This window comes from Thalassophryne amazonica, chromosome 7 (assembly GCF_902500255.1).
Source record: "Thalassophryne amazonica chromosome 7, fThaAma1.1, whole genome shotgun sequence".
Lineage (NCBI taxonomy): Eukaryota > Metazoa > Chordata > Actinopteri > Batrachoidiformes > Batrachoididae > Thalassophryne > Thalassophryne amazonica.
The window spans coordinates 72,030,502-72,043,382 of record NC_047109.1 but is presented as its reverse complement, the minus strand read 5'-3'; the positions used below and the strand labels follow the sequence as shown (position 1 = coordinate 72,043,382).

At 40.3% G+C, this 12,881-nt stretch overlaps 1 protein-coding gene across 2 annotated transcripts in view; it reads left to right on the top strand.

Annotated features, from left to right (window-relative positions):
* The window catches only part of cicb (capicua transcriptional repressor b), a 134,992-nt gene that overhangs the window by 79,206 nt on the left and 42,905 nt on the right, over positions 1 to 12,881 (top strand). For both annotated transcript variants that reach the window (XM_034174421.1, XM_034174422.1), the window contains 4 exons: positions 6,443 to 6,592; positions 6,694 to 6,868; positions 10,446 to 10,557; positions 10,643 to 10,825. In XM_034174421.1, coding sequence (XP_034030312.1) covers positions 6,443 to 6,592; positions 6,694 to 6,868; positions 10,446 to 10,557; positions 10,643 to 10,825 — 620 coding nt within the window. The remainder of the gene's footprint in view (positions 1 to 6,442; positions 6,593 to 6,693; positions 6,869 to 10,445; positions 10,558 to 10,642; positions 10,826 to 12,881) is intronic.

The window sequence follows — 12,881 nt, the reverse complement described above, 5'->3', positions numbered from 1 at the left end:
TTGATAATGGAATCAATATCGATAAAATCTTATCAATACCCATCCCTAGACCTAAATGACAAGATGAGATGCTGAAGAACTTTGCTCGTTCATGTCCGCAACATATACATATATATAGATAATATATGTGGCCTTGGTGGAGATATGAGCCTTCTGAGCACCATGTAGTTTGCAGAGAGCTCATCAGTTCAAATGGTGTGCCAAAATGAAGGGAAGGCGGGCCATTTATGGCGAGTCATATATCTTCTGTGTTACTTCCTTAACAATGTCGTTTTTATTTTACCAGGATGGATTCTTTGTTGTTGTTTGTTTTGTTTGCACTCGGGTCATGCGTAACAATAGTACTTGTTTTGTATATTTAAAATGCAATTTCTATTGACAGTTCTGATCTGTTGTATTCTGTATATGAATTATATGTGTGCCATGTTAGAACAGGCTCTCTTGGCACTTAATTGAGCATTTAATGTTCATATTTGCCCGTCTACTACAAATTCAATCACTCCATTCACAACACTGGTACTGCTACTAATTGAATATGTGTTGTAATTTTAAAAAATTGCAGCAGCCTCAAAATCATGAGGCGTGTGTTTGTGTGTGTGTGTGTATATATATAGAGAGAGAGAGAATTTGTAAGGAGGCGGATCTTGTTCAACTTCTGTTACTGCATTGGTTGGACAGCAACTGAATGTCGTCGTTTGATTGGTGTTTTCAAGCATCCATCCAGGTTGACTATGCATCTTGCTCCAATAATATCCAGGGGGTGGGCTTACTAAAAACAAACATTAAAAAATGGGCGCTTTGACACAGAAGTTATGTGCGAATTATTTAAGTTGGTATTCTTTGTGGGCAGAGAGAGGTTGATTTCAGGGATGACCCGCTGGCCGTAAACCCGAGTTAATTTGCATATGACTGGCATTCCTGTGCATACTCCTGCCAATCGATATTCGTGGCGCGTGGACGACAAGTGGGTGTCTTGGCCAATAGCGAAGCGCGTCTTGTGTGATGGGCGGGACTATGCTGGGCGAGGTTGACAGGATGAGAACGGGGCGGAGGGAGGAGGGAGCGACAAGAGCCCAGTTTACAACAAGAGGAAGAGGGAGGGAAAGAGGGCCGAAGCTTGTTGGAGACAACGACAAAAATTAGGGAGTAAACTCAGGCCGGGTGCACAGAAGATGCGATACGAGGACTTTTCTGGACCAACACGATCACCGCAGCACTATCTGAACCAAACAGGACTGCACGCGCTGATGTCGTTCGCGCGAAGTGGCTAGCTAACCTGCTGCGGGCGGACCGACCGACCGACCGAGTTCCACCGCGGCTATAAACACCTCCTGTGCCGCCTGTGGTAAAGCCTCCTCCGGCGGGCTCCACTCTTCTGTTTGGGCATTAACACTTTGCTAGTTTGACCGGCGAGGAGGGCAGTAAAATCCAACCCCAGCAGCGGTCCATCGCTGACTGTGGGAGTTCTCATCAGTGTGTAGCTAATGCCAGGTTTCAGGTAGGACCGGAATTATTTACAGAGCGTTTTAGCGAAAGACTAACTGGTGATGCAGGCGGTTCGTTCTCTAGATAATGAATAGATAGTGGGACTGCTTAGCATTGGGTGATGGATGAATGCACCAGATTTACAGTTAGTGGCATCTGTGGAAAATGGAGATTAAACTCCTGTTGATTACTTTTCTGTTTTTGCTCTTGACAGGTCGTCACTAAATTGACAGGTGTATCAGACAGATTTTGGTGCATGCGATGGAAACCAGTTGATTGTAGGTGTGATGCACTTACCAAACTCTCCTTACCGGATTGGCAGCCAGTACATGTGAATACCCCTTTGTAGTTGAGATATGAGAACAATCCCGTTTCTTTTTTCCTCTGTGTGTGCGGTGGGGTGCACGACCAGGGGCGTTCCCGAGAGGCTGGTCCGATTCGGAGCCGTCAACGTGATGCTCCGGTTGTAGCGAGAGGCGGCTTAAATAACTGCAGTTTGCTATACGGTCAGTGAATTTAAAACAAATAAATAAATAATCAGCGTTTACATAAGGACAGACTCGCGCGTTCACTTTGATCGCGAGGGACTTCTGGTCGCAGTGCCGTTTATCCTGACCGATGCAGTTGCCTGATGTGTCAGACTGCGGCTGTTTGTGCGTCCAAACAGCTGCTGAGTCCACAGCTGTGTGGGGTTTTAACATGGCCCGGGTAGGCTACGTAGTCTCCGGTTGTGTGTTTTAATTGAGGCCGTGGATGAACTGAAGGCCTCTTTAACTCTTTCACGGCCGAGCTGCTCCAGTAATGTAAACAAACAGGGAGAGGGCACCGGGGGTAATTAGACCAAAGGGAGAACGAGCTTTGTCTATGATCATTATCCATTCAGGGGTCGTATGGATACTGTTGTTTCATCACAAATCTGTTGGATGTATTTCGGGTCTTGGGGAGTGCATTTTGTTTTCAGTGTTTTGATTATGGGTTATTAGGCTGTAGCAGTCTGCCATGAAATGTTGTTTAAACAGCATGTTTTGCTTAGGGCTGCATTGAGATTGAAAGCAAAAAGGCACGTTGTAAAATCTTGGTGATGTAGTATTTATTGCGACTGATGACTGCAACCTGTAGAAATGAAATGGATACAGACACCACTGAGCATTTCTCATCATCCGTGATGTTGCCAGTAACATCAGCTCCAGATTTTGGATTAAACATGTTTGCTGTCCTGGATTTCTGTCTATTTTGAAAGAGATTTTGAAAGGACATCATCATCAAGGATTTCATACAACTATGTTCTCATCAGAGAATCCTCAGTATCTCCGCCAAGGATTAAGCATGTTTGGTTCGTTCAGTCACTTACTTTTTCCTTTTTATGACCTTATTTTATCCTTGTTTCCATATGTGAAAACAAGAGTATCCTTTCAAAGTTATTTTGTAATATAGTTAACAATTAGCATAATGCAAGTATAGTCTTGAATTGAAATGTGCCCTTTTAAAAATGGCTCAGAAATGATCATTATTTGCAATTTTGTAGATGCACTGGGTTTATATTTCTCCATTTTTAATCTATTAAAATGTTTGATAGTATAAATTCTCCCATACGAGTGAAAACATTTTTTAAGATATCCAGATTATGATTTCTCCAACACTCTAGTCCCTAAGTCCCAGTAATGATCCCCATGTTTCTATGTGATTTCATGAAGTGCCATGTAAACCTTTTCAAGTTATTCTGCTAACAAACCAGCTCTATTAATGCTTCTGAGAGGAAACTTCCCACTCGTCCTAGGGTCCACTTGTCCTGGTTAGGGTTAGGATGAACTTTGAAATCAGTTTGAGATTGTACTATACACCATAAACTAATATAGATGTTAGGACCAGTGGACTCTAGTAACCGTGGAAACCTTGGGGAATCCCCCCGGCAGATCTATGTGCAAGCATTCTGGGGTGTGCCATGAATCATATGAATGCAGTGTGTGCACACAATTAAAATGAAATTGTCATTTCAGTACTATAAATGCATTCGCGAGTCCACAAATTAGCCATAATTGGATGCTTAAATTAACCAGGAAGGAGTTTCATAAAGAAGGCCAGATTTATAGCACATAAAGTAGATATCAGTACCTTCAAAATGGAATCAGTTTGAAGAGTTTTATTTACTGCCCACATGAGCTTTTCTTCTAATAAAATTCGACCACAAAATTTTTTTTTTTTTTTTCAGATTTCAGAGGTTTCTCCCACAATAACTGTTTACCACAGATATGCCAAATTTACATATTTCACAGCCAGTATAGCTGGCATTAAGGAGCCAAGAAATGGAAAGGCTTCTTTGAGTGTAATGGTATGCTTCAGTGTCTCAAACATGGATGCTCGCAATAGTCAGTGTAATATTTTTCATAGTTTGAGCATACATAAACTTCACAGTTTAGTGTCAGTGTCTGTTGTTTGACTGTAGTCCACGTCTGGGTGTCCATGACAGCTGCCACAGAAAATTTCAGACCTCTAAGTCCATTATTTCCTGAGATATTCTACCTTGAAGATTGCTCCTGAAATGATGGCCATAATTTTTGCCAAAAAAAAAAAACCCCAGCAGACCCCATGCACACTGAGATATGCACACCATATCTCAGAAACTACTTGGCCTACAGGCCTCAAACTCCAGATTTGTTGTTTTGAATAGTCTGGGAATATTTGATTAAAATTTGAAGAAAATCTGAGACAAAGTGCGCGAGGCCCTCATTGAATTGATATGGATTGACCCACGTGTAAAATCGTAGCTGCCTCAAACGTCTCGTATACCTGTTGCTACAACTATTTGCGCACACCAGTGGCTGAAAGACAGAGTGTGTGCTGTGAGAGCCCATCGAACCCTCTCGCGGCCGGTGTCAGCCAAATTCCAGCTGACACACACAAACAACTAACACTGCTCGCTTGACACTTAGAAAATATGTGGCCATTCACGCTATTAGCATGACAACAGTTAGCAGCGATCACTTTCGACCTGGATGTGAAATTTGTCTAAGTGCCCCCACGAGTGTGGCTTTGCAAACAGACATAGTGATGTGTTGATGTGTGCGCTGAAGTGACAGGGTGTCTCCACCGACAGGAGCGGCTGTGGAGATCCCTGGTTCTGGATGTCCCAGCTGGAGAACACGTACTGTGTTTGGACGCACATGAACTAACAACTGCCCACTGTGACGCGCGTGTGTCTGCTTGCTGTCCTCACGTGGACATACATAAAAACATATATCGCTTTTGCAATGAGCTGTATAAAAATGGCCTCTTGGGTTTTTTTGTTTTGTCCGTGATGTTTTGGCAGGTTGATGGGTAGTTGCAGACAGTGGTGAGCACAGCTAACCAAAAACTTAGTTCTGATAATCCGCTAACTGAAAAGTTAACTTTCATAATGCTAAACGCTTAGGGGAGGTGATGGTCTAGTGGTTAAGGCACTGGGCTTGAGATCCTCAGTTCAAATCCCAGCCTGACTGGAAAATCACTAAGGGCTCTTGGGCAAGGTCTTTAATCCCCTATTGCTCTTGGTGTGTAGTGAGCGCCTTGTATGGCAGCACCCTCACATTGGGGTGAATGTGAGGCATTATTTGTAAAGCACTTTGAGCGTCTGATGCAAATGAAAAAGCGCTATATAAATGCACTCCATTTATCTAAACTGCTAAAAAAAAATTAGTGGAAGCTACAGATAACTGCTAACTTTTTTGACTCCGGTACACTTTCAGCTACTGACAAGCCAGTTTTGACTTTAAGCATTGCCAACGCTTCTGAGTAGAATCAAAGGCGATCATAAACCCAACACAAACGAGACAGCGCTTCTGTCTTTGTGCACCCTGCCCAGTGCTGTAAGGAAGAGTCATTTACATTCAACATACAGTGCCACAAACGTGTGGCAGAAGGCATCAAAAGCCAAGCAGTTTTGACTCATGGTTTGATTTTAAAAAACGAACTAATTCCAGACAGTTTATTGATATTAAAATCAACTCTGTCATTTTTACAAAGTGAAAATATCTCTCACGTTTTAGTTTTAAAGTAATGCGCTAATTCTGAAGGTTTGAGCATTAACACTCAGATGCCAAAAAGCATTATGGGAAAATGAGTCCCCTCATCATTGGTTGGTTGGTTTATTTATTTCTTTAAAAAAGCACACACAAGTTACTGTAATGTGTGTGTTGTTTTTTTTACAAATATATATTTGTAAATATGTCATTTTTTTCATTTGTTAAAAAAGGCATTTGCAAAACTGAAAATTCTGTTTTAAGTGTGATTCAGCGCAACGAATTGCGACTGTGGGATAGTTGGATGCTATTCACATTCCCACTGCCACCGTCTTTTATTATGAAATGATGCTGAATTTATGTGGAAATGATTGTTGTACAAAAGCTTCATATATCTGTCGCAGAGATAGATGATGACTGGCGTGCAGTTTTAAGCAGAAATGAGGTGATAATCGGTGAACCGCGGCTGATGCACAGAAATGACACATGCGCAATGAAGGCAGGGTGGGACAATTTTTAGGGGGGACTGTTTGGTCGGCAACACCGACATCCAGTAATATATAGTTGCTAATTTAATTTCATTTTAAGCTTCTGGTCATTAATGCGCACAGTCTTAATTTCCATACTGCTGGCCTGCTGTCAGTTGTGCATGATTTACTCTTATTAAATCCTACGCAAAATTCTCCACTTCAACATGCAAAGTTTGGATGGCCCACACAATTTAGCACTCGTTATCTGGGATCTTCATTAATCAGACACTCAGTCTTTACGTAGTTTTCTAGTTTTTGCCTGCTGTATTATTAAAATGACATTTAAAGCACCTTTAATCATTGTTGGTGTCTTGTTTATGTATATTAATGGATGCAGAAGATGTAGTTCTTCAGCATCTGATGTCTGAATAAGGATGCACATTATGAAATTAGTTGGCACTTGCTTTTAATGAATGGCTGTTTTCTTCTCAGTGTGGACCAATGTTGAGCCCCGATCAGTTCCAGTCTTCCCCTGGCATTCATTGGTCCCTTTTCTGGCACCTACCCAATCTGATGCTTCTTCTCTACCAGGAGAGGGCCAACACCCAGTCAGTCACCCCCAAGCATCCACTCTGAAGACAGGTATTAAATAAATATCATACTCTGATGCTGTAGGAAACTAGGCATCTTTCATTCCCATGTTGTCCTCAATGAGAATACAGCACTTTGATGTTTTCTTTAAGAATGTCAGGGGGTGGCAGCACTGCCAAAGGAGCCTACAGAGACTCCTCCTAATGTGGAACGAGGACCCCCATCCAGGCCCCCTCCAACATCTGAGGAGCCACTACCAGACAGGGAGAAAGGAGATGGAGAGAGAGAAAGGCCTGACAGTGAAACGGAGAGTGACGTGGATGACCCGTAAGTGCAATTTCATCATAATGTTGTGTGTAAAACTGTGATGTCAAGTAAACACACAAACATACTATACCCATTGTCTAAAAGCATTTACCCTTTGTGTATTTTTTATTAGAGCCTGACCGATATATCAGCCGGCCGACATTATCGGCCAATATAAGCCCTTTTCAAAGTACTCATTATCGGCCAAAATTTTGCAGATAGAACCCCGATAATTTCTCATAAACAGAACAGTTATTGAAATAATGTTTGTGTCGGCAATGTAAAATGTCCTTGCACCGTTTGTCCAGTAGATGGAGCTCTGACTCCATTCAACTGAGAGCTGCTTACACCCCTGCTTAAATGTGTTCATCACCGGCCTTCGTAGTTTGCTGTCACACTGCACTGATCGGCTGACAAAAGCATACAAGTAAGTTTATAAGGATGTTGTTTGTAATAACTTTGCGATTACATTCACCCCACATTTCTCCCATTTCAGTTCAACTCAGTTTGATTAACTCAGTTTATGTAGTAAGATCAGATGTATTTCACAACTCTTTTTAAGGATATGTATTTGCTAATTTCACATAGGTTTAATTCTTGATTGCATTTTTTGAACTTGAAAATTCTTCTCTGTTATAAAGTTAATATAAGGACAAAGCTTCAGCTTTTAGCTCATACCTTTTTTGTTAAGAGTCCAAAAAAGAACATTTTATTCATTAAAATAATAATAATATCGGCTGATTGATCGGCTATCGGCAAATCAGCCGATTTATTGATTATCTGCAATTTTTTCATCCAAATATCGTTATCGGCAGCCTCAAAAAATCCATATCGGTCGGGCTCTATTTTTTATATTCATTTAGGCAAATCTGTATTCACTACTTTGTGGTTCATTGTAAATGCAGAGCCAGATAATCTATAGGTATTTGGATATTGACAAAGGTGCTGTCTGCCATAGCATGTTATACCTGAAAGCAAATAATACTGTGATATATGTGTGTGTGTGTATATATCACAGTTAGCTGTTAAAAATGTTAGCTGTGCCAATTAGCGGTTAGCGGAAGTGTGCCCACCACTCTGTGTGTGTGTGTGTGTGTCTCTCTCTCTCTCTCTCTCTCTCTCTCTCTCTCTCTCAGTGGTGGGCACAGTTCCGCTAACCGCTAATTAGCACAGCTAACATTTTTGTTAGCTGATGAGCTTTTCAGCTAACTTTGAAAACCATTAGCGAACCAATTAACTTTGTTAAATTTAGTTCCAATAACTTTTAGACCTCTAATATCTTTTTGTGGGCATAGTGAATTTTCAGTTTTCAAGTTGCCTTTTTTTTTTTTTTAACAAATGAAAAAAATTACATATTTACACATGCAGATTTGTTTGTAAACAAATGTGTTGGTTTGTTTGTAAACAAACCAACACAGACGTTGCAGTAACTTGTGTGTTGGTTTTTATAAACCAACCAACCACTAATGACGGGAAGCTCAATTTTCCCATAATGCCTTTTGGCGTGTGAGTCTGTAAAGGCTAAAACCCTCAGAACTAGTGCATTACTTTAAAACTAAAACATATAGCTGATATTTTCACTTTGTAAAATTGACAGATGCGACATTAACCCGTTTATGCCCAGATTTTGTTTTATAAGTGGAAAAAGTTGCATTTGAGTTTTTTTTTGGTTTTTTTTTTTGTTTTTTGTGAGTAGAAAATGACAGTGATACACTTCAGCAACAATTATTGCCAGTGGGGCAAAACGGGGCAATAACCTGTCCAGAATTAGTTATGTTTAAAATTTTAACCATAAATCAAAACTGCCTTGCTCTGCATGACTCCTCTGACAGTCTGCACGACCGTATGGCTGTGATAATAAATTATCTTTTTCCATCTCTCTCTTAACTTCCTTCCTGGACACCAGGTCTCTTTTGCTGAGAGAAGGCTGATCTTAGACAGAAGGGCTGGCTTGTTGTTGTTTGTGATTGCCTTTGATTTTACTCAATAGTATCAGTAGCTGCCAGTGTACTGGAGTCAATACTAAAAGTTACAGAAGAAACTACAGGCTTCTCTGGCTGTGATTGGAGAAATTGTGCATAGTGCATGTTTTGCATTTTGTATCCCCAGTTATACAGCTTCATCATGATCAGAAGAGGGTTTTATTAAAAAGAAGACCTGAAAGTTCAGCTACAATTTGCCAGAAGGTACATCTGAGATGCAAGCCTAGATTTAATGTTTTTGTGAAAGAAAGCCTGTAACTTCTTCTGAGTGTCTTGGTGGCTTTCCTCACTCTTCTTCTTCTTGCACAGTCACTCAGTTTTTGAGAACTGCTTACTCCACACAGATTTACCATAGAGTGCCATACTGTTTGTATTTCTTCATAATAGATGTAAATAAAGTTTACGACATATTAAGTGACCTGGAAATGTTCATGTATCCATCCCCTGACTTGTCTGAAGAAAAACTAGCAATTAAACTGATTATTTACAGGTATTATACCAAAGGGGCTGATTACTTATGCAACACATCTTCTTGGCTTTTATATTTTTAATTAATTTATATCAAGTTGTAGAGATTTACTTTCAGTTTGAGTCTAAGGAAGAGAATTTTCGAAATTTTTATATTGAGAAGCCTGATTTACTTTTTGTATTTGAAATGCCATAAACAATTTAAAATGTGTGAAATACCAAGGGGCTGAATAGTTTTGCATGCCACTATATCTGTGTGTGTATATATCTATATATCTATATATATATATATATATATATATATATGTGTGTATATATATATATATATATATATATATATGTGTGTGTGTATGTATGTGTGAGTGTAAGCAGAAATACGACTTTAAATAAGGAAGGTGAAAAGTGCTGTCTGATTATTTTGATTTACCTGTTCAGCGTAGTGGTGGTTTGGTGTTGACAGGTTTCTGGACTTTATATTGATCAATACTATCAGTAGATTTTGACATGCAAAAATTTAAAAATAAATCTCTGCATTTTATCTGCTGATGTGTCAATTACATATTGACGAATTACCCACAACTGGCATTGAAACAGTTTAGCAGCCAACTGTCTAATTACCTTTGGGCCTTTAAAAGTGGGAGGCCACATGCAAAAATAAAGCGATGCCCCTTATTTGGATGCAGAGGTAGTGTGCAGTTTCAGCTTGTTTCAAAATTTGTTTTTAATATACTGTTGTATATTATGGACCTAACAGTTCAGTAAGATGTGTGATATTCCCTTGTTCTTGCACTCATTTGTCTAGAACAGCTCAATGCCAGAACAAAGCAGATGGGAACAGAAGTGTTCCCACTCCGGGCTTTATCATGAAATGAGGTATAATGGTCCGGCTGTCAGCTGTTGAAATGAAAGTGTTATTTGTTGGTCCTGCTGATTTTTCTCATGAGAGATGCAGTACATCTTTTGCTCAGTGTCTGCCACTGACAGACTGGTATTATGATTTAGGAAAATTGCTCTGTTATAAGCTTTTGAGACACAATGTGAAATTAGTTCTTTTGTGTGATGCTGCCTGCCTGCCTGTCTGTATCACAGACTTGCAAAATCCTTTATAAAGCTTGTAAACATATGGCAGCTTTTTTTTCTTGTCTCAGCTTTCTCCCAGGAGTTGTACCTGACCAGCCTCTCTCTACATCACCAGTAAAGAGACGAACACAGTCCCTCAGTGCACTGCCTAAAGATGGAGACAAGAGCAGCCCTGGAAAGGTACTTTGGTAATTCTCATAAGTACCTCTGTATCTGTTGTTGTCCATCAGAAATATATATGGTAATGTTTGTTTCATTTGTTCAGAGGGAGAAGGACCACATCCGACGACCAATGAATGCATTTATGATTTTCAGCAAAAGGCATCGTGCATTAGTGCATCAGCGGCACCCAAACCAAGATAACCGAACAGTCAGCAAGATCCTTGGGGAGTGGTGGTATGCCCTAGGACCTAAGGAGAAACAAAAGTACCATGATTTGGCCTTTCAGGTACACAGATGCATATATGGACACAGCATACTTATGATTTCTTTCGTGTGTGTGTATGTATGTATATATACAACCCCTGGCAATAATTATGGAATCACCGGCCTCGGAGGATGTTCATTCAGTTGTTTAATTTTGTAGAAAAAAAGCAGATCACAGACATGACACAAAACTAAAGTCATTTCAAATGGCAACTTTCTGGCTTTAAGAAACACTATAAGAAATCAGGAAAAAAAATTGTGGCAGTCAGTAACGGTTACTTTTTTAGACCAAGCAGAGAGGAAAAAAATATGGACTCACTCAATTCTGAGGAATAAATTATGGAATCACTCTGTAAATTTTCATCCCCAAAACTAACACCTGCATCAAATCAGATCTGCTCATTAGTCTGCATCTAAAAAGGAGTGATCACACCTTGGAGAGCTGTTGCACTAAGTGGACCGACATGAATCATGGCTCCAACACGAGAGATGTCAATTGAAACAAAGGAGAGGATTATCAAACTCTTAAAAGAGGGTAAATCATCACGCAATGTTGCAAAAGGTCTAAAAAAGTAACCGTTACTGCCTGCCACAATTTTTTTTCCTGATTTCTTAGTGTTTCTTAAAGCCAGAAAGTTGCCATTTGAAATGACTCTAGTTTTGTGTCATGTCTGTGATCTGCTTTTTTTCTACAAAATTAAACAACTGAATGAACATCCTCCGAGGCCGGTGATTCCATAATTTTTGCCAGGGGTTGTATATATCTGGAAAGTATTCACAGCACTTCACTTTTTCTACATTTTGCTATGGATGATCCCCATAATGACAATGTGACAAAAGGTTGGAGTGTTTTTTTTTTTTTTTTTGTTTTTTTTTTTTTTATGATTATTGAAAATTTATTAAAAAAAAAAACTAAGAAATCAAATGTACGTAAGTATTCTCAGCCTTTGCCATGAAGCTCAAAATTGAGCTCAGGTGCATCCTGTTTCCACTGATAAACCTTGAAATGCTTCGACAGCTTAATTGGGGTCCACCTGGGGTAAGTTCAGTTGATTGGACATGATTTAGAAAAGCTCACACCTGTCTACATATAAGGTCCCACCGTTGACAGTGCTTGTCAGAGCACAAACCAAGCATTAAGTCAAAGGAATTGTCTGTAGACCGCTGAGACAGGATTGTCTCAAGGCATAAATCTGGGAACATAAGGAAACATTTCTGCTACTTTGAAGGTGCCATTGAGCACAGTGGCTTCCATCGTCCATAAATGGAAGAAGTTCAGATCCACCAGGACTCATCCTAGAGCTGGCCATCCGTCTAAACGGCGCAATCAGGGTAGAAGGGCCTTGATCAGTGAGGTGACCAAGAACTCAATGGTCACTTTGTCAGAGTGCCAGTATTCCTCTGTGGAGAGAGGAGAATCTTCCAGAAGGACAACCAACTCTGCAGCAGTCCACCAATCATGCCTGTATGGTAGAGTGGCCAGAGGGAAGCCACTCCTTAGTAAAAGGCACATGGCAGCCCACCTGGAGTTTGCCAAAGGCACCTGAAGGACTCTCAGACCATGAGAAACAATATTCTCTGGTCTGATGATACAAAGCTTGAACTCTTTTGCGTGAATGCCAGGCGTTGTGTTTGGCCGAAACCAGGCACCATCCCTACAGTGAAACATGGTGGTGGCAGCATCATGCTGTGCAGATATTTTCAGCAGCAGGAACTCGGAGACTAGTCAGGATTGAGGGAAAGATGAATGCAGCAATGTACAGAGACATCCTGGATGAAAATCTGCTTCAGAGTGCTCTTGACCTCAGACTAGGGCAACTGTTCATTTATCAGCAGGACAATGACCGTAACACTTCTGTCACACCTTGAAAATTTAGCCAGTGTATGCCGACCATATAAAAAATGTTGGTATACGCGGGCATACGTCTAATAATTTATGGGTACATTTTGTACAAGATAAGAGCACATTGAACCACGTTGAAACACACTGATATACACCGTAATATGGCAAGTACCTCGAAAAATAGGGCATGCACAATATTTTCGACATATGCCAGCATATGTCTCCTACGTTCCGC